The sequence below is a fragment of the Microcaecilia unicolor genome, chromosome 7, assembly GCF_901765095.1.
Source record: "Microcaecilia unicolor chromosome 7, aMicUni1.1, whole genome shotgun sequence".
Classification (NCBI taxonomy): Eukaryota; Metazoa; Chordata; class Amphibia; order Gymnophiona; family Siphonopidae; genus Microcaecilia; species Microcaecilia unicolor.
The window spans coordinates 303,830,098-303,853,164 of record NC_044037.1 but is presented as its reverse complement, the minus strand read 5'-3'; the positions used below and the strand labels follow the sequence as shown (position 1 = coordinate 303,853,164).

General features: G+C 43.1%; 1 protein-coding gene across 2 annotated transcripts in view; it reads right to left on the bottom strand.

Annotated features, from left to right (window-relative positions):
• Window positions 1-250: 250 nt before the first annotated feature.
• PLCD4 (phospholipase C delta 4) overlaps window positions 251-23,067 on the bottom strand; it is a 93,519-nt gene continuing 70,702 nt past the window's right edge. For both annotated transcript variants that reach the window (XM_030209492.1, XM_030209491.1), the window contains exons 13-16: window positions 12,041-12,219; window positions 10,321-10,456; window positions 5,754-5,903; window positions 251-664 (exon numbers count right to left, since the gene is read on the bottom strand). In XM_030209492.1, coding sequence (XP_030065352.1) covers window positions 567-664; window positions 5,754-5,903; window positions 10,321-10,456; window positions 12,041-12,219 — 563 coding nt within the window. In that variant the 3' untranslated portion in view covers window positions 251-566. The remainder of the gene's footprint in view (window positions 665-5,753; window positions 5,904-10,320; window positions 10,457-12,040; window positions 12,220-23,067) is intronic.

The window sequence follows — 23,067 nt, the reverse complement described above, 5'->3', positions numbered from 1 at the left end:
GGGCTAGATGGACCATTGGTCTGACCCAGTATGGCTACTCTTAGGTTCTTATGTAAGCCCCACATAAAGACCCACCTCTCTTTTCAATCTAAAACCTCTGCTTCTTCCCAATCTTGACTCTCTCACATTAAACGTGTCTACTGAAATGCTTAATCAGTTCCTACAAATCGTATGCCTTCTCTGTTTGTCTCAATTAGATTATAAACACAATGGAGCAATAACTCTGTATGTAACACATCTGTACATTTCTAACAGCGCTACAGAAATGTTAAGCAGTAGAAGGAATGGATAGCAAACCATTCATGAAATGAGCTGTATCTTATGCATCAGCAGCGTGACATATCAAAAAATAGCAGAAACAAAACCTGTACAATTTACACATTTAAAAAAAGGGCGAGGGATCCGTAAGCCAGCTGCAGCCACAGGCAAAAGAGATTTCCGCTGGTCTGGCTCCGTGTGGGCTGAGGGCAGCAGCGATGGTTGTCATAGCTCCTTTCACTTGCCTCAGCCGAGAGCAGCCCGAACCAGGAGGCTGGAGGATAAGAGAACCTTTGTGGTCCTCACACCTATGCCTCCCCGTCATCTGTGATCCATATATGAACAAACAGGGAGGCAGGGGGGATGCTGTTCCCGTCCTTCGAGAGGAGGTGGATATGACGATAACCTGTGGGAGGGAAAAGGTATCGATCGGTTTCTGCTGCATCTCCCTCCCCCCTAAAGAAGCACATCTCCTGGACACTGCTGGAATATAGCATCCCTTCCCTCCTTGTCTGCTTCCAGCACAATCCATTTGCACATACCCAAATCCCTTTTACATATATTGTAAAATGTGGTACATTTCTAATGCATCAAAAAGAAAATATACCTGTTCCTAGACATTATCAACGATATAAATTCAAACCCAAAATGGAATGAACATAACAAGGTCTCCAAAAATAATTCTGGAGAATGGACCTTGAAAACATTCCACTTGGTGGTTGCCAGAACCCTGTACTCCAAAAATCATTCCCACAGAACTGGACAAACAGCATGAAATGAGTGACGATAAGACTACTCAACATAGCTACTGCTTAAAACTACAGTCTCTCATTGCTCATCTGTTATTAATGCTTGATGTTAACACTGCCTAATACTGACACTGCTTAATTTACAGACGTAATCTCATTCACTAATTCCCTCAAGCACAACCAAACACCACAAACCACAACCAACATGAATACCAACAAATTACTCATGATAATGTACTTCCTTCCCCTAATCTACCAGGCATGGACCACCCCCAATACAAACAACAACCTACCCACAATACACAAATCCTATAGACAATCTAGTTACCACTCATCAGACCAAAAGCACAACAATCAACTAAAAGGAAGAACAAACACACATGGACATAACCAACAAGAAAAGAAAAAAGGAAACAACAAAACCAGACACCAAGAAAACAGACAATTAATAAAAATCAACACATCTACGCCCCAAACTAAGCCTTACCATTCAATCCAACAGGGGTACATAAACGCCAGATCAGTAGTAAATAAAACAGAGACTATAACAGACTGGATTACTACAGACAATCTTGATCTTCTATTCATCACTGAAACCTGGATCCATGACCTCAAAGACCCCATAATCTTAGAACTATGCCCACCAGGATACAAAATCACTCACTGGACAAGAAATGGAAAAAGAGGAGGAGGAATAGCCATAATATACAAATCCGAATTCACCATCACAACCATAGCCAAATCCATTCTACCACAACTTGAAATTGCCTTGGTAAGAATCAATCACCCAAACCTGCAAGAACACCTCAACGCATTCCTATTCTACAGACCACCAGGCAACTGGTAAGACTCACAAACACACTTTATGGACTTCATCTCGAATACTTGTGTCTCTACCTCAAACCTTATCATAATAGGCGATATCAATCTGCACCTTGAAGATCTCACCCTAACAAGCACCAAAGAATGCAAAGAATTCCTACAACTATGGGATCTTCATGCACCAAATACACAACCAACACACATAAAAGGACACACTCTAGACATTATCACACACAAATTCGATACAGACTCAAACCTTCTACTAACAGATACAAGATGGACACTCGCACCATGGTCAGATCACTATAAAGCGTACATCTCTCTCCAATGGTGAACGAAAGACACAATTAAAAAACAAGAACGAAAAACTTATACCACGAGAGGAAAAATAGACCTGGCAAGATTCTGGCAACAGATCTATCACAACGGATGGACAACAAAGGCAGACACAATCCAATTCCTCCTAGATTGGGATGACAGATGCAGATCAATACTAGACAATATTGCCCCAACTCAAACCAGAACCTCACATAGGAAGAATTCAACACCATGGTTCACGGAAGAATTGAAAAAACTTAAACAAAGTAAGAAGGTTAGAACGTGCGTGGAAAAAAAAGAAAGATGACCCAACACTTAACGCCTGGAAACAACTCCAAAGAAAATACAAATATACCATAAGGCAAACAAAAAGATTATTTTATAAAAATGAAATAGGACCGAACTACAAAGACACACACAAACGTTTCCAACTTGTGAATAAATTACTAGATACCACACCAATCACAACCAACAACAAAGATACTCCTGGAGCAGAAAATCTCGTGAAATACTTCAATGAGAAAATCATACAACTGCGACTTAAAATACCAGTCAGCACCACCGATTACGCTGCACTCCTTGATTGTCTAGATCCAGACCCTGGTATATACCCAGCAGACAGAACCTGGACCAATTTCGAGACAATATCGGAGGATCTTATCTCCCAAACGCTTAAAAGATTTGCCAAATCTCACTGCAAATTGGATATATGCCAACAAATTCTCAATACTACACAACTCCCAATCAGGATTTCAGTCTAACCACAGCACGGAAACAGTACTAGTCACCCTCATGAATAAATTTAAACAAATGATTGCAACTGGCACGAACGTACTACTGCTACAATTCGACATGTCTAGCGCCTTCGATATGGTTGATCATGGAATACTATTACATATCCTCGAATATTTTGGAATCGGAGGGAATGTTCTCAGCTGGTTCAAGGGGATCCTAACCACACGATCATACCAAGTGACATCTAATTCGACCACATCAGCTACATGGATACCCGAATGTCCTCTCACCGACTTTATTCAACTTAATGATGATACCCTTGGCGAAACTACTATCAAACCAAAACCTTAACCCATACATTTACGCAGAAGACGTAACGATCTATATTCCATTTAAACAAGATCTAAAGGAAATCTCTAATGATATTAACCAAAGCCTACACATCATGCACACATGGGCGGACGCATTCAAGTTGAAACTCAACGTGGAAAAAACTCAATGCCTAGTACTCACCTCACAATACAACACGAACAAATTCACCACCATTGATACACCAAAACTGAATCTTCCAATTTCGGACACCCTAAAAATTCTTGGAGTAACCATTGATCGACACCTAACACTTGAGAGTCACGCTAAAAACACAACCAAGAAGATGATCCACTCAATGTGGAAACTAAAAAGAATAAGACCTCTCTTCCCAAGAACCATCTTCCGTAACCTGGTACAATCAATAGTACTCAGTCATCTAGATTACTGCAACGCACTATTCGCCGGATGCAAAGAGCAAATAATCAAGAAACTTCAGACAGCTCAGAATACTGCAGCTAGACTCATATTCGGCAAAACAAAATACGAAAGCGCTAAACCCCTACGAGAAAAACTACATTGGCTCCCACTCAAAGAACCTATCACGTTCAAAATATGCACCCTAGTCCACAAAATTATTCACGGAGACGCACCAGCCTACATGTCAGACCTGATAGACTTACCACTCAGGAATGCTAAAAAATCATCCCGTACATTCCTCAATCTTCACTTCCCAAATTGCAAAGGTCTTAAATACAAACTAACGCATGCGTCAACCTTTTCCTACCTGAGCACACAATTCTGGAATGCGCTGCCGAGAAACCTAAAAACGACCTATGAACAAGCCAACTTCCGAAGTCTACTGAAGACCCATCTCTTCAACAAAGCATACAACAAAGATCAACAAATATGAACTCCTGTACACATATCCAGAACTGCCCCTACAATATTTGCTTGTAAAACCACTATCATATTTTTTCGCTATCACTAAATGCATAATCCAATATAATTCTTAAATATTTCTTACTATGATTGTTTGCTAAAACACCATCATGTTTTATCATTATCATGTACCCAAGATCCTCTGTTAGTACTAAATGTATACTTTCTAATGTACTCTCACTATTCATGATGTACTGTATGTAAGCCACATTGAGCCTGCAAAGAGGTGGGAAGATGTGGGATATAAATACAATAAATAAATAAATATTTGAAAATGTTTGTATGTATATTAAAACCTGCAACAAAATCTAAGGAAAAACAAACTTGCATGAGGTTTGACTCAGAAATTGTTTATCCGGGTAAAAACGTAGCTGTTGATGTCAGGAATCCTCGGGGTCTAGGGTTTTACCTTTTTGAGGACACCGTGGGACGTCCGGGCAGATTTTGCCAGCCTGCACATTTGTCTGGGTTTGTGGGCAGGCAAGTGAGGGGAGAGGGAGGAAATATGGCTTTCTAAGGGGAGGAGTAAAGGTGACACTGCGGTGCAGGGGCGTAGCAGGAGTGTGACTAGGGGCATGGCGGGGTTGTGACAGGCGTCCTCTTTTTTTATCATGGCAAATATGGTAACCCTATCAGCGGCCAGCGGCTACACCTCTGAGCCTTGCTGGTCTCGGGGGCATTCTGCCCTGCAGCCAGTGCACTAGCTTAAAGTTTACTAACTCTCACCACTACACACCAGTGCCGTAGCTATCGGTGGGCCTGGGTGAGCACAGGCCCACCCAGCTGCAGCGCCACACTGCTTTCTTTCTCCCTCTCCTCCGCGGTATCTCGGCATCTGCGCTACTGTCTCTGAACCCTTTTCCCTGGTGTCGGTAAAGGGCATCCTCAGCGCCCTTCTTTTTCGTCCTTTAGGACAGCCCACCCACCAGCCTGCCCGTTTGTCCAGAAATCCGGACAAACGGGCAGATTGCTAGCCTCCCCTCCCCTTACTTACTAGTGCCCTAGTGGTCTAGTGACCTCTTCCGCCTTTGGGACAGGAAATAGACCCCTCTTTCCTGCCCGGAGCACTGCCCTGCATGCATCCTTCCTGTTCTGATCCTCGGCGCCAATTCAAAATGGCCACCGAGAGTTGACGTGACCTCGCGAGGCTTCAGCTCTCGGCGGCCATTTTGAATCAGCGCCGAGATCACCAACAGGAAGGACGCATGCAGGGCAGCGCTCCGGGCAGGAAAGAGGGGGCTCTTTCCTGCCCCGAAGAGATCACTAGACCATCAGGGCAGTAGTAAGGTAAGGGGAGGGGGGTGACGGGGAGGGGGGGCGACGGGGTATGTGACGGGGGAGGGGAAAATGTGACAGGGGGCGGAGCGAGGGTGTGACAGGGGTGGGCGGGGTGTGAAAGGGGCGGGTGGGGTGTGTGGTGGGGGCGGAGCATGCCATCCTCCTTTTTGGGGGACAAAATATGGTAATCCTACTGGTCATCCCCCAACTGTCAACACATGTCCCCCACAGCCTCAGCCCTTTTCACCAATCGAGACTATCAAAGCTAATAATTTACTGTTGACTTAAGTCTTTTACTTATGAGCAGAAATACCACCATAGTTTAAGTTCTGTATGACATACCTGATTTGATGCTGGAGAATGGCAGGGTGTATTGCCCTATAAAATCATTCCTTGAGGTCTTGTCATAATCCTCAACCACAAAACGCACCAGCGCCAGCTCAGGGACATGAATCCTGAAGGTCAGAGTTTCATACCACACGGGGTTAAAGCCTATGGAACAAGAGGAAACAGATAAGCAATGGCATACCAAGGGCGGGGCGGTTCCTTCTTCCTCTGATGTTACTTCCTGTTCTGGGGCAGGGAACTGACAGAGCCGGCAGCCATGCAACCACTCCCCCAGGAAGTGATGTGCTGGGACGGTGGAGGTGCTGCGCCAGGGGGGGTGAACAGCAGCGATCCGCTCCAGGTGGCAGTCGATATAGGAACGCCACTGCAGATGAGATAAGAGGGCAAACTCCAATCACAGCTGCCTTCAGGCCTGGATGATATGACAGTCTCACACTCAGGCTGGCCGGATGACTGAGCCAATGACAGGCCACCCAGAAGGGTATCCGTAGCATCTTCCTATATCATGCATTTACACACCTCAGTTAGAAACACCAAGTCCCCCCCAAAAAAACCACCGAGAGCTGCAGAGCCAAATACCTACCCCTTTTTACATAATATAAATCAAGCATAAGGAGACCCAGAGCAATCTTAGAATATAAATTAACTGAGTCCCTCAACACCTTCCTGCAGGTCTCAAGCAAAGGCAGGTTGGACTCGGCATCAGCAGTGTCTCTCAGGTGCAGTCCTGGAGTACCCCTTGCCAGTCAGGTTTTCAGGATATCCACAATGAATATGCATGAAAGAGATTTGCATATAATGGAGGTAGTGTATGCAAATCAAGTTCATGCATATTCATTGTGGATATCCTGAAAATATGACTGGCAAGGGGTACTCCAGGACCGGACTGGGGATCACTGGGCTAGAGCACCTGTTATTACAAATCTAAGCTGGAATTTCCCTATTCTGCTGTATCTAGGATTTATTTTATAAGCTGAAATAAAGGTCAGCAACATACGTTATAGGGTGAATTAGCCTACAGTGTCATTATTTATCAGACATGAATATATCAACCTTGGAGAAAAGACTCAAAGTGGTTAACAATAAAAGGCTCATTAACTCTAGCTAAACTTAGACAGTAGTAATTTAACAAACTCAACATTGAGAGACAAAAAGAGAAAGGAGAACTAGAGAGGAAGTGATGTCACCCCAGGAACATGGACATTTGAGTTCAGAGCTCCTTAGGGGCAGTTTCAATTTTGGCATTTTTCCTGGTCAGCAATAGCAGATTCTGGTGTGTGAAGACCAAGGCAGCCTGCAAAAAGCTTGATAAATTTAAATATACCCCACTGGGGGATCAACATCAGAGTCGTGTGTCTGTAAGCAAGGCGTCTTCGGTGGGTTCCAACAGGGCAGCAGAGCACACAGACTCAGAGGAGGACGACCTCATGGCGGATGCTGCTTGTGTGGCACAACTCACTAAACAAAATGTGGTACAATGGTTTCAGTCTTCGAAGGCTGAAATGGAAGAGTTCCAACGGGATTTACAGGCTTCACTATCAGAGCTCCGAGGTGGGTGTCAAATAGAACAAGTAGAGAAGTGGATAGATGGGCTGGAGGTTACAGTGCAGAGCCTTAGGCAGACACAGCGGCAAAAGCAGAACAGTCCTCAGGAAATCCTTCATCTGATTGAGGATCTTGAGGTGTAACCTGCGCTTTAAAGGGATTCTTGAAGTGGAGGAGCTTTAAAGACTGTGAACGGGTGGTGTTGCAAATTTGTGAATTCCTTCTGCAAGATTCAGAGGGGGAGCGATCTGAGGGAACCAGAAGGCCTATTCACATTGATCGGGCTTATCGAACAGAGAGATGATGTTCCCTGGGACATTATTGTGTGTCTTCATGAATATGCACTAAAGGAGGGCATCCTATCTAAGGCCAAAGCTCCTAAGGAAAGGGAAATGGCACTTGATATACTGCCTTTCTGTGGTTTTTGCAACTACATTCAAAGAGGTTTACATAGTATATACCAGGGGCGTATCTGCGTGGGGCCACAGGGGCCTGGGCCCCCGCAGATTTTGCCCTGGACCCCCCTACCGCCGTCAACCCTCCCCGCTGCCGTTGTTTACCTTTGCTGGCGGGGGACCCCAACCCCCCGCCAGCCGAGGTCCGCTTGCCGCCTTTAAAGATATTTCTTCAGCTGGCCGGGGACCCCAACCCCCGCCAGTCGACCCGACATCTTTAAAGTTCTTCTTCGGCCTCCGTGGCCATGCTGTAGTTCACTGTTCAATCCAGTTCGGAGTCTGACGTCCCAGCACGTTGTACGTGCAGGACAACGTGCTGGGACGTCAGACTCCGAACTGGATTGAACAGTCAACTACAGCACGGCCACGGAGGCTGAAGAAGAACTTTAAAGTTGTCGGGTCGGCTGGCGGGGGTTGGGGTCCCCCGCCAGCAAAGGTAAACAACGGCAGCGGGGGAGGGTTGACGGCGGGGGGGGGAGGGTGGAGTCGTTGGTGGGGAGGTTCTGGCAATGGCGGCAGTGGTGGGGGGGGGGTCATTGGGGGGGGGCTAAAATGTGCCCCCCCTCTCTGGCTCTGGCCCCCCCTACCGCCAGAGTCCAGATACGCCCCTGGTATATACAGGTACTTATTTGCACCTGGGGCAATGGAGAGTTGAGTGACCTGCTCAGAGTCACAAGGAGCTGCAGTAGGAATCAAACCCAGTTCCCCAGAATCAATATCCACTGCAGTAACCACTAGGCTATTCCTCCACTTACCAGGAGTTTATCTGTGAGAACTGCAAGATTTCAGTTTATCAGGATTTAGCCTGGGCAACTCCACAGAAGTGCAGGGCTTTGAGGGATGTTACTCACTACCTGCAAGTTAGAACTATAGATACAGATGGGGTTTTCCCTTTTGGATTGCATAAATAGAAGTAAAACAAAAAGAAGAAAAGAAAATGATATGATTTTATTAGACTAATAATACATTTTTTATCTGTTTTACGATATGTCCTGCTTCTCACCCCCCACCCCCCCTTCCCATGAGACTCACTGGAATGTTCTTATGTTTCACTTATACATTCTAATATTTGTAGACGTTTGCTGATTTCCGATCTGAAGGTGCTGCCTTTGAAAGCTAATCAAAAAATGTATCGTTAGTGGTTAGTCCAATAGAAAGGAATCAACTCATTTTCTTTGTTTTATTTCTCTTTATTAAATTTATCTTCGGCACCTTTATGTCTGTGACCTCTTTGAAACTGCACCATTCTAGTAGCTGTTACACTGGATCATTCTTAAAAGGAGAAGGGGTCCAGCTGGGTTACCCTTATATTGAAAAATCTGGATGGAATTTTAGCAAATCTATACTGTATTGTCAAAAAATGAGCTGAACTCTATTGAACAATCTATGAATGTTCATAACCTATAGGATGTGATATCTATCTTTTATCTCTTTTTTATTAAATATTACAATCTTTCTTGCTTTTTTTCTTCTTTATTTCTTTTTAATCAAAATGGAGAAAAAGACCTCATCAGTCCTTGCATGACGTTATTCTTATTCAATACATATAATCGTCTGCTTTCTTAGGACTCCATTATAATCCTTGGTCTTAAAAAACTCCACTTTTTTTATATATATTATAATAAAAATATCTTACTCAATTGTACTGTTTCAAACGTGATATTTTCCAAAGAAGGTGGGGATAGAAATAAGATCCTTATTAGAAAAGAACAGAAGTGGATTTATATTTTACAGTCTTTAGAACCGAGAGGGTTGAATTCACAAATAGAATGGTCTGCATTTTTTTTAATATTTGTTTTTGAAGAAGAACTATATGATTGAATTTAAAATACATCTTTAAGAACCCAATTGGGGCTTGATTGAATTTAGTTGCGATTATAAATAAGAGTCATTCCTTCCGGGTGGTGCGTTCACTACCGGTGTTACATGAGCAGGAGACGCCATGTTTTAAGGTTTGTGGTTAGATGTCGTATGTGTTTGTAAATAATACCTAATTTTTTCTTAAAAGAAGATTGATGTGGTATCTTTTTGTTTGATTGTAGATACCGTGATTTGCCATTCGTTACTTGGCCCCCTGAAGAAGCATATAATATAATATAATATATAGCGAAACGGAGAGCCCCGTAGGGCAGAGCAAAAGCTAAGTAACATTAAGTTAAAATTGTTCTTTGGAAAATATCATGTTTGAAACAGTACAATTGAGTAAGATATTTTTATTATAATATATATAAAAAAAGTGGAGTTTTTTAAGACCAAGGATTATAATGGAGTCCTAAGAAAGCAGACGATTATATGTATTGAATAAGAATAACGTCATGCAAGGACTGATGAGGTCTTTTTCTCCATTTTGATTAAAAAGAAATAAAGAAGAAAAAAAGCAAGAAAGATTGTAATATTTAATAAAAAAAGAGATAAAAGATAGATATCACATCCTATAGGTTATGAACATTCATAGATTGTTCAATAGAATTCAGCTCATTTTTTGACATTACCCTTATATTGGCCATACTGTGCCCCTCATTTACACGGCCCCACTTCCAGCACAGGAAAGATGGACTCACCATTGTTGTCAATGTACTTGGTCTCCTGCTTTGCCTGGTCCATGGGGACACCAAAAATCTCCACTCGTACCAACGGATCAACGATGGATCCTTCCTTACTGTTGGGAACTTTGGGGAGCTGTTGGGCACTGATGACCTATAAGCAAAGAAAAGGCATTAAGAGGACCCTTCTGACTCAGTTCCACAACCTCTAGTCTATCTTTTCTCCCATATTGTACATCTCAAAATAATCCCACCTCTGGCTCTCACAAACAATTGTATAGGAACTAGGAGATACAACTCATAAACCATGATGAGGTCTATTCTTTTGATATTTTATGGTAACCAACCTCACACAGGTTCTGTCCTATAATTATATAAGTACATAAGTATTGCCACCCTGGGACAGACCAAAGGTCCATCAAGCCCACCATCCTATTTCCAACAGTGGCCAATCCAGGTCACAAATACCTGGCAAGATCCCAAAAAAGTTCAATACATTTTATGCTGCTTATCCCAGAAATAAGCAGTGGATTTTCCTCAAGTCATTTTAATAATGGTCTATGGACTTTTCCTTTAGGAAGCTAGACAGACCTTTTTAAAACCCCGCTAAGCTAACTGTCTTTACCACATTCTCTGGCGACGAATTCCAGAGTTTAATTGCACATTGAGTGAAGAAATGTTTCTTCGATTCGTTTTAAATTTAATTTACTACTTTGTAGCTTCATCACATGCTTCCTAATCCTAGTATTTTTGGAAAGAGTAAACAAACGATTCATGTCTGCCCGTTCAACTCTACTCATTATTTTGTAGACCTCTATCATATCTCCCCTCAGCCGTCTTTTCTCCAAGCTGAAGAGCCCCAGCCGCTTCAGCCTTTCCTCATAGGGAAGTCGTCCCATCCCCTTTATCATTTTTGTCGCCCTTCTCTTTACCTTTTCTAATTCCACTATATCTTTTTTGAGATGTGGCAACCAGAATTGAACACAATATTTGAGGTGCGGTCGCACCATTGACCGATACAAAGGCATTATAATGTCCTCGTTTTTGTTTTCCATTCCTTTCCTAATAATACCTAACATTCTATTTGCTTCAATCTAATTCCCAAGGAGAGCAATAGAGAATTATTCTGATAAATAGTGTGACATGATAAGGATGGGGACACAGAGTCTGACACATCCAGGGCAGGAAGGTTCAGGGGATGAGCACAGGGATATACAGTCCGTCACCTCTAGGACTGGAGTGCTGAGGGGATGGGCACAGGGATAGAGTCTGTCACTTTTAGGATTGGAGGGCTGAGTGGGTGGGTACAGTGATAAAGAGCCTGTAATCTTTTGGACTGGCGGACTCAGGGAATGGACATGGGGATACTGAGTCTGTCACATCTAGCAATGGAGTGCTCAGAGGACTGGCTGTGACAGGTTTACTTTTCACACAGTTAAGTGCACAGAATTTGTCGTCAGTTCTGGAAGTCGCTTCCAACATTTAAAAACGTAAAGTAGCCCTAGTTTATAGAGCTGTGGGAAGGAAAGTGTCCATGTATTTGTGACAAGGTATATTTTGTGAGTGTTGGCGATGTTAGCACAGTTTAAAGATGTGTGAAATACGACAGATTGTGTACATGCTTATGGGGATGTGGTCTGTACAGACTCCAAGTGCCAGGGAGCAGCTGGAGAACGGGAGAACTGTATTCACTGCATAGAGCAAAGACTGAACATGGCAAAAGAATGAAGGCTTGCACCTGTATGGATAGATTAATGGGCCTGTAACCATCTTTCCCCTGCGGGTGCTCTGGATTAAATTTGCTCTCCACGTTCCTCATGAAGATTGGCTTTAGGACGTAGCCGCAGCGAGCGTTCTGACTGAAGAGACCGTCGTACAAATCCATCTCCACGCCAGCGGTCTGGAAGTTCAAGGCCACTGGAAGAAAGAAGAGTAGAAGTAAATCGATTTCTTACTCGTTCCAAAAGTATAAAGATTAGGGGACACTCGAGGAATTTACATGGAAATACTTTTAAAACAAATAGGAGGAAATATTTTTTCACTCAACGAATAGTTAAGCTCTGGAGCTCTTTGCCAGAGGAGGTGGTAAAAACGATTACCGTATCTGGGACAAATTCCTGGAGGAAAAGTCCATAGTCTGCTATTGAGACAGACATGGGAAGCAACTGCTTGCCCTGGGATTTGTAGTATGGAATGTTGATAACTCTGAGATTCTGCATGGAATCTTCACTCTTTAGGATTCCGGAATCTTGCTATTCTTTGGGGTTCTACATGGAATGTTGCTACTATTTGAGTTTCTGCATGGAATCTTAAGTAGAGGAGTGTAGTAGCCGTGTTAGTCCACTCTTAAGGTTATCAATAGAAATCAAACAAAATAAAACATGGAAAAGAAAATAAGATGATACCTTTTTTATTCTTTGGGGTTCTACATGGAATGTTGCTGCTATTTGAGTTTCTGCATGGAATCTTGTCACTCTTTAGGATTCCGGAATCTTGCTATTCTTTGGGGTTCTACATGGAATGTTGCTACTATTTGAGTTTCTGCATGGAATCTTGTCACTCTTTAGGATTCCAGAATCTTGCTATTCTTTGGGGTTCTACATGAAATGTTGCTACTATTTGAGTTTCTGCATGGAATCTTGTCACTCTTTAGCATTCCGGAATCTTGCTATTCTTTGGGGTTCTACATGGAATGTTGCTACTATTTGAGTTTCTGCATGGAATCTTGTCACTCTTTAGGATTCCGGAATCTTGCTATTCTTTGGGGTTCTACATGGAATGTTGCCACAATCTGGGTTTCTGCCAGGTACTTGTAACCTGGCTTGGCCGCTGTTTGGAAAACAGATGGACCATTGGTCTGACCCAGTATGGCTACTCTTATGTTCTTACGTAAGAGGGGAACAACTTTCCACTCAAGACAATATCAAGAGAAGAGTACCATCAATTTCCAGTTAGTTTTCAAAATGGTATTAAATATACGACTGCAACCAAGGAAAACACAATCCACAAAATGCTGTGTCACAAACAACACACAGTGAAGTGATTGATGGGTGGCAGAATATCTTTAATTTATTTACAGCAGAAAAAGACCCGACACGGACCGTGTTCCGGCTCATGGGCCTGCACCAGGGATCAAGTAACATCTAAAACATATAATTAAAATGAAACATCAAAACCCATAAATCCATAATAAATATATGACTGACTGTACATTTGTCCTTTAGATTGTAAGCTCCTTGAGCAGGGACTGTCCTTCTGTGTTAAACTGTACAGTGCTGCGTAACCCTAGTAGCGCTTTAGAAATGTTAAGTAGTAGTAGTAGTACATGGAGGCAACTTTTTCTGCATAAGAATAATGCCATCAATTCACTGAGCTGTCAGCCTACTTTCTTCCACATTTGCACGTCAATCCTTTCTCAAATTACGCCCCGTTGTGTTTCAATTGGGAGGATTATTCTGGTTGAATTTTCCGTGTAAATGTGTTGTAAAACTGAACTCAGTGAAATACATTTTCTTTGACCCATTGCATTTGAAAACGTTCTTAGATTCTAAGAAAGTAACCACTCCATCTCTGAGCTTAGAAACGGTTATAACAACAATGCCTGAATTGTAAGGATAATATAACCCTGTAAAACTCCCTTTTGAGTCTCTGATTTAGAATTTAAAATAGGTATTATTGTATTGTGCCTTGTTTTTTCCCCCAATTTAGTGGACTAATGTTAGAAGAATATAAAATATTATTTTCATAATTTTATTTTTCCTTATATTATAAGATTTGTGAGTATAATCTTCTTATTTCTGTACAAGATTGTTCTTGGAATTGTAAATAAGAAATATATAAATAAAGAATAAAAAAAGAGAAACAATCAAGAGCAGCCTGAAGCCCACCAGCTTGCAGAACGGATCATTTATTTCAAATATTATCTAAACAATCTAAGTGGGTTACAATAAAACACATATAAAATCATTAATAACACAAATCAAACATCATATACCATCTAGAGATATACAATAAATCATTAAATGTGAAGGAAAAAAGAGCGCAGGAAATTCTGACACACTCAAGTAAGAAAGCACGGGCAATATACCAGGCTGGTCAATCTGTTTTTTAGTTTTCACCCTCCCCTCTTCTGAATCCCTGCTCCAGAACCTGTGATCTTCCAAAATTAAATTAAGCACTTCTTTTCCCTGTACAAAATGTGTGCGACTAAAATGGAGCATTTGACCTGGCAATAGGCGATCCTGAAGCTCAACTGAAGGTCTCGGTAAATGAACTGGCTGTTAGCTTAATAGTATTAAAATGCAAGGTCCATATGGATTCTAGCAAAATTGTCATGGGGGATCTGTGCCTTATAGCTGCTCATAAGGTCTCTAAGAATCCACTCTCACTCCCCTCCCCCTCCCCCTCATTTACCTCTTCCTCTTTGAGAACAGTGATGCTCTAATATCAGGTATAACCATAAGTACATAAGTGTTGCCATACTGGGACAGACCAAAGGTCCATCAAGCCCAGCATCCTGTTTCCAACAGTGGCCAATCCAGGTCACAAATACCTGGCAAGATCCTAAAGAGTAGCAACATTCCATGTAGAACTGCAAACAATAGCAAGATTCTAGAATCCTAAAGAGGAACAAGATTCCACGTAGAACCCCAAAGAGTAGTAACATTCCATTCAGAATCCCAGGTACATAAGTACAAAAGTATTGCCATACCGGGACAGACCAAAGGTCCATCAAGCCCAGCATCCTGTTTCCAACAGTGGCCAATCCAGGTCACAAATACCCGGCAAGATCCCAAAAAAGTACTAAACATTTTATACTGCTTATCCCAGAAATAGTGGATTTTCCCCAACTCCATTTAATAATGGTCTATGGACTTTTCCTTTAGGAACCAGTACAAGTTGAGTTCATTAAGCACTAAACTTTGGGAATTTATTGACTCCGGTAAAATAAACATTATGAATAGAGGGAAAACTGACCTAGTAAGACTTCGGCAACAGAGTGAAAGAGACAGAAGCCCAAACTGGAAGATGGGGCGGTTAACATAGTAACATAGTAACATAGTAACATAGTAGATGACGGCAGAAAAAGACCTACACAGTCCATCCAGTCTGCCCAACAAGATAACTCATATTTGCTGCTTTTTGTGTATACCCTACTTTGATTTGTACCTATGCTCTTTAGGGCACAGACTGTATAAGTCTGCCCAGCACTATCCTCACCTCCCAACCATCAGCCCTGCCTCCCAACCACCGGCTCTGGTACAGACCGTACAAGTCTGTCCAGCACTATCCCCGCCTCCCAACCACCAGCCCCTGGAGGAACTGCAGTCATGGCAGATACTAGGAGAAGAGAATGTATAGCAGAACCCTGCTAATTAGAAGGCGGAGTATTGGCTTAACTTTAGATTCCTTGGGGAGCTTTCATTCGACAATTTCAGTTTTAATAGGGATTATTATTAGAATAATATTTTAATTGAATTTTCTGCTATATGACATATGTTTGTCTATGGGGCTCATTTTCGAAAGAGAAAAATGTCTAAAAAGTGGCATCAAGTAGCATTTGGACATTTTTCTCACAAAACGTCCAAATCAGTGTTTTCAAACCCTATTTTTCAGATGTTTTTCTATGCTGTTCTTCTGCAGTGCGTCCAAATCTCAAGGGGGCATGTCAGGGATGTGGTTAGGGCAGGATTTGGGCGTTCCTAAGACTTAGACATTTTTCAGCCATAATGGAACAAAACAAAATCATCCAGGACTAAAGCTAAGACATTTTAAGCTAGGCCTATTTTTATAACAAATAAGGCACAAAACGTTGCCATAAATGACCAGATGACCACTGAAGGAAATCAGGGGTGACCCCCCCAACACCCCTCCAGTGGTCACTGACCTCCCTCACACCCCACAAAAATGTGAAGATAAATAAGACTTACCAGTCAGGTCTATTACAGCAGCCTGCAGGTCCCTGGAGTTGTGTAGTGGTCGGTGCAGTGCACTATGGGGGACTCGGTACTTATCTCTCTCTACATGTCACACTTGTGGTGGAAACTGTGACCCCTCCCAAAGTCACCAAAACCCTACTGTTTCCACATATAGGTGTCCCCTTCACCCATAAGGGCTATTGTAGTGGTGTACAGTGAGGGGTAGTGGGTTTTGGAGGGCTCAGCAGACAAGATAAGGGAGCAAAGGTCAGATGTGTACCTGGGAGCATTTTTATGAAGTGCACAGAAGTGCCCTATAGGGTGCCCTATTGCTCCCCTGGGACCTCTGGGGGACCAGTCTACTAAAAATGCTGGCTCCTCCTACATCCCAATGGCACAAATCTCTAATTTTTGCATTTCTTCTTTTTTTTTTTCAAAAATGGACCAAAAAAAACCCGTCCAAATCAAAAAACCTTGTTCGAAACAGTATTTTCGGGAAAAAAAAAAAGATAGACGTTTTTCTTTTTTGAAAATGGCCTTCTTTCCTATTTGAATTTGTCTTAAAAAATCTCTCTATATAAAACGCACCTCCAACGTTCGAATGAAGCCTCACTTACCCAACGTTCCAAAAGTGAAGGGGGTGAGATCGCTTTGTGTCTGCCCCGCCCACGCGTCAAACTTGACGTCGAGGGCGGAGCGTCAGGGAAGGAGGCGGCGCTCCTGACGTCTCTAGCCTTCCCTTCGCTGTGTTCCGCCTTCTTCTGACGTCAAGGATGACGTCAGAAGAAGGCGGAACACAGCGAAGGGAAGGCTAGACGTCGGGAGCGCCACCTCCTTCCCTGACGCTGCGCTGCCGGAACCGCCACGGAGGTAAATTTAAAAAGAAATAAAAAACAAAAAGAGATGTTGGGGGGAGAGAAGAGGGTGGGCAGTAAAGTTGAACAATGGGAGTGGGAGGGCAGGGGAGAAACGACAGCATGGATGCGAAGGGGGGGGGGGAGAAGAGGCCGGGCCAGGCTGGGATATGGGAGAGAGAGGAGCATGGATGCGAGGGGGGTCATGGAAGGGAGAGAGGGGACTTGCTGGAAAAGGAAGAATGGAGGCGGCAGGGAACAGAGGAGCATGGATGGGCATGGATTGGGAGGGCAGAGCTCAGGGAGAGAGGGGAATTGCTGGAGAGGGATGAATGGAGGGGACAGATGGGCATGGATGGATATGGATTGCAGGACAGGGCTCAGGGAGAGAGGGGAATTGCTGGATAGGGATGAATGGAGGGGGCAGGTGACAGAGTAGCATGGATGGCCATGGATTGGGAGGGCAGGGCTCAGGGAGAGAGGGGAATTGCTGGAAAAGGATGAATGGAGGGGGCAGGGGACAGATGGGCATGGATTGGGAGGGCAGGGCTCACACTCTCTCTCTCATATACAATGTCTTTCTGACTCTCACTCTCACACACTCTGTCTCACACTGTATCACATTCACTCTCTATGTGCCACACAGTCACTCACACACTCGCTTGGTCTCATATACTCACTCTCACAGAGAATCTGTGTCTCACACACACTCTCTCTCTCACACACACACACACACACACACACACACTCTCTCACACTGTGTCTCACATACACACTTCCACACACTCTCATTCTCACACACACACACTCTCACAAACACACTCACACCCAGACTCACTCTCTCTCACACACACACACACACACTCACACTTTCACTCTGTCTCTCACACAGTCACTCTCACATACACTCTCCCAAACATACACACTCCGAGGAAAACCTTGCTAGCGCCCGTTTCATTTGTGTCAGAAACGGGCCTTTTTTACTAGTACTAGATAAGATGAATATCATTGATATCTATGGTTCAGATGGCACTTGGTGAACAGTCAGTGGCATCTCAGCTCCGCCCCTACTGGATGAAAGTTGGAATTACTTGCAATGCCAAATGATGGAGATGAAGAGTAATTTTACTTTAATGAGATTCACGAGGTAGAACAGGGATGTGCAACCTCGGTCCTTGAAGGCCGCAACCCAATCAGGTTTTCAGGATTTCCCAAATGAATTTGTATACAATGGAGGCCACACATGCAAATAGATCTCATGCATATTCATTGGGGAAATCCTGGAGGACTGAGGTTGCCCTGGGTTAGAGCTATGGGCTGAGCACCAGGAAAACCAGGGTTCAAATTCCTCTTCTACCACTGTCACTCTTTGTGATCTTGGACAAGTCTCTCTCTCATTGCTAAGGTACCCGTTTAGACTGTAAGCTCTTCAGGGAAGGGACATATTACACTAGGATACTTATCATTACTGTAGAGCATGTGCCCAGTAGTACCATAACACCAATACATATTGTTACTAGTCACAAGCTGGAGGTTCAAAAATTCTCTTCATCATGCCTCTGTATTGATCCCTAATGTGAATGCACCTTCAGTACTGTGTGCTGATCTATTCACCCCATCACAAAAAAGGGGGGTAGCCTAATGCAGTGGGCTTTGACCTTGACAACCGGGGTTCAAGTCCCACTGTAGCTCCTTGTGACCTTGGGTAAGTCACTTAACCCTCCATTGCCCCAGGTACAAATAAGTACCTGTATATACAATGTAGAAAGGTGGTATATCAAGTCCTATTTCCCTATTATTATTTGAGATTCTACATAGACTGCTACTAGTGGAGGAATAGCCTAGTGGTTAGTGCAGCAGACTTTGATCCTGGCAACCTGGGCTCGATTCTCATTGCAGCTCCTTGTGACTCTGGGCAAGTCACTTAACCCTCCATTGCCCCAGGTACAAAATAAGTACCTGAATATATGTAAGCTGCTTTGAATGTAGTTGCAAACAAAAACCTCAGAAAGTCCCATTTCCCTTTCCCTTTTTTAGGCCTCTGTCCTATCTCCACTCAGCCCTCTCTTTTCCAAGCTGAGGAGCTCTAACCCTCTCTTCCTAAAGGTGCTCTCTCATTTTAGACGCCCTTCTCAGCTCTACTACTACTAATCATTTCTATAGATCTACTAAACATACACAGAATTGTACACATTATGGGGTCCGTTTACTAAGGTGTGCTGAAAAATGGCCTGCGATAGTGTAGACGCGTGTTTTGGGCGTGCGCAGAATTATTTTTTAGCGCACCTACAAAAAAATGAAAATTGCCGTGTGTCCATTTTGGGTCTGAGACCTTACCGCAAGCCATTGTCTCAAGTGGAAATGGTCTACGCATGTCAAATGCTGATGATGATATGCAGGTACTTTCTCTGTCCCTAGGGGGTGAACAATCTAAGTTTTTGCACCTAGGGCAATGGAAGGTTAAGTGACTTGCCCAGAGTCACAAGGAGCTGCAGTGGGAATTGAACTCAGTTCCCAAGAATCAGAGTCCGCTGCACTAACCACTAGGTTACTCCTCCACTGGCAACTATTTGAGATTCTACATGCAGGACGTCAGACTCACAGAAGCAGAAGCCTGCGCGGCCACATTGGTAATCTGCAAGGGCCGACTTCTAGTGGAATAGCAACATTCCATGTAGAATCTCAAATAGTAGCAACAGTGGAGGAGTGGCCTAGTGGTTAGGGTGGTGGACTTTGGTCCTGAGGAACTGAGTTCAGTTCCCACTTCAGGCACAGGCAGCTCCTTGTGACTCTGGGCAAGTCACTTAACCCTCCATTACCCAATGTAAGCCACATTGAGCCTGCCATGAGTGGGGAAAGCGCAGGGTACAAATGTAAGAAAATTAAATAGCACAATTCAAACAAGGTTTGGCGAAGATCTTGGAGGAAAAGTCCACAAACATTCTTAGCCTCATGGATTTGGGAGGGTCATTGCTCATCTATGAGAAGAGACTGACGTTTTGGGATCTGCCTGCTATTTGTGACCCAGAGTGGCCACTGTACATGTTCTGATCCATTTGAAGGATTCTGGGTCTCCGTAATTGCTCTTGTGAACACTGAAACCAGCTAAATCAGGGCCCTGGAGTTTATGAGTGATGAGTAGGTTCAAGCTGTCAGGAACTTGAAATAGATTATTCTCCTGTGCAATTTCCCCTCTCTGGAATGTTCTCTCAGTAGAAATTAGAATGGAAAAGAATTATTGACAATTTAGAAAATCTGCTAGCACTTGGCTTTTCTCCCAGGCTTTTAGCTAATTCATTGCATTGTTATTCTATGGGCCTGCACTGAGAGGGACTATTAGCAAAGAGCAGTCTGCTTATATACAGTTTCATACTTCTGTTTACAGGTCCCATAAGGTCATGTTATCATGATTTTATAATATATTCTGACAATATTTTACATTCTGAAAACCCAGATTCTAAGCTTTTTGGATGAACCAATAAATAAATATTGAATCCTGACAGCACAGATTCAACCGGTGCTCTCCTCAGGAACCAGCAAGCTTTTGATTGAGTGGAGTGGAAACGGGTAGATGTGAAGCGTCTGTTTACGCTTTCCAAAAATACTAGGACTAGGGGGCATGCGATGAAGCTACAAAGTAGTAAGTTTAAAACAAATCGGAGAAAATGTTTCTTCACTCAACATGTAATTCAACTCTGGAATTCATTGCCACAAAATGTGGTAAAGGCGGTTAGCTTAGCAGAGTTTACAAAAGGTTTGGCCGGCTTCCTAAAGGAAAAGTCCATAGACCATTAATAAATTGGACTTGGGGAAAATATTTCTGAGATAAGCAGCATAAAACGCATTGAACTTTTTTGGGATCTTGCCAGGTATTTGTGACCTGGACTGGCCACTGTTGGAAACAGGATACTGGGCTTGATGGACCTTCGGTCTGTCCCAGTGTGGCAATACTTATGTACTTATGGTTGAGGTTGTGCCCTATTTCTACAGAATGAAGGAGCTCATTTGTTTGTTGTCTTTTGAAATGCTTTTTATCTTATGTTTGTCGTATTATGTAAGCCGCCTAGAATCGTAGATGGTGCATGATATTACATTTTTAAATAAAAATGGAAAAGCCAAAGATATAATATTAAGATTATCCTGTTATAGGGTGACAGAAAGAGCACTCTGGCATCTCCTTCCCTTTTGGACTCACTTACTAGCGGACTTTTAGTTTGACCAAAAAGTGTGGCAAAGCTGCCTTCCCCAAATTTCATGCCCAGGGCCTTTGTCCATCCTTGTAAAGAGCTATAGCGCTTTGAGAACTGAGTGCAGATATAGAGGAACTGGAAAAGGAACAGAGCAGGGCGAGAAAAATGATAAAGGGGGTGGAACGGTTAAAGAGGTGAAGTCCCTTGAGCTTGGGAGATATGATAAAAGTCTATAAATTATGAGAGCGTTGGAACGGGTAAACAGGGAACATATGTTCAACCTTTCAAATAGTACTAAGATTAGGGTACATGCCTTAAAACTAACTGTTCAAAATTCTTCTACTAACCTATAAATGTACTCACTCTGCTGCTCCCCAGTATCTCTCCACACTCGTCCTTCCCTACACCCCTTCCCGTGCACTCCGCTCCATGGATAAATCCTTCTTATCTGTTCCCTTCTCCACTACTGCCAACTCCAGACTTCGCGCCTTCTGTCTCGCTGCACCCTACGCCTGGAATAAACTTCCTGACCCCTACGTCTTGCCCCATCCTTGGCCACTTTTAAATCTAGACTGAAAGCCCACCTCTTTAACATTGCTTTTGACTCGTAACCACTTGTAACCACTCGCCTCCACCTACCCTCCTCTCTTCCTTCCCATTCACATTAATTGATTTGATTTGCTTACTTTATTTATTTTTTGTCTATTAGATTGTAAGCTCTTTGAGCAGGGACTGTCTTTCTTCTATGTTTGTGCAGCGCTGCGTACGCCTTGTAGTGCTATAGAAGTGATAAATAGTAGGTTAGTAGTCTCTTGTAACCAGAGCTAATGTTGTGATGTCATAATGCCTCAGGCCACCAATAAGAGCCAACCTCATCAGTGATGTCACAATGGCTTGATTGTCCTATACTTGGCTCACTTTTATTACATAGCTCTTTGAGCAGGGACTGTCTTTCTTCTATGTTTGTGCAGCGCTGCGTACGCCTTGTAGCGCTATAGAAATGCTAAATAGTAGTAGTAGTAGTCTCTTGTAACCAGAGCTAATATTGTGATGTCATAATGCCTCAGTCCACCAATAAGAGCCAACCTCATCAGTGATGTCACAATGGCTTGATTGTCCTATACTTGGCTCACTTTTATTACATAGCTCTTTGAGCAGGGACTGTCTTTCTTCTATGTTTGTGCAGCGCTGCGTACGCCTTGTAGGGCTATAGAAATGCTAAATAGTAGTAGTCTCTTGTAACCAGAGCTAATATTGTGATGTCATAATGCCTCAGGCCACCAATAAGAGCCAACCTCATCAGTGATGTCACAATGGCTTGATTGTCCTATACTTGGCTCACTTTTATTACATAGCTCTTTGAGCAGGGACTGTCTTTCTTCTATGTTTGTGCAGCGCTGCATACGCCTTGTAGCGCTATAGAAATGCTAAATAGTAGTAGTAGTAGTAGAACTTTAAATAAATTTGAAAACATTTTTTTAGTCACCACATAATTAAGCTGTAGAATCTGTTGCCAAAAGATGAGCGATCAAGGTTAACAGTACAGCTGGGTCAGAAAAAGTTTGGATCTGTTTCTGTGGGAAAAGTTCAATAGCTATTATTTGTCAGGTAGACTGGGAATTGCTTAATCCCCTACTTCTGGGGGCGAACAACAAGAAATGGACTTCTTCATTACTTGGTAATGGCCAGACTGGCCACTGCTGGAGACAGGATGGTGGGCACAATGGATCACCAGTCTGACCCAGCTTGGCACATCTTTTGTTCTTTTCGCAAAGGAGGCCAAACTTCAAAAACCCGTTTGAG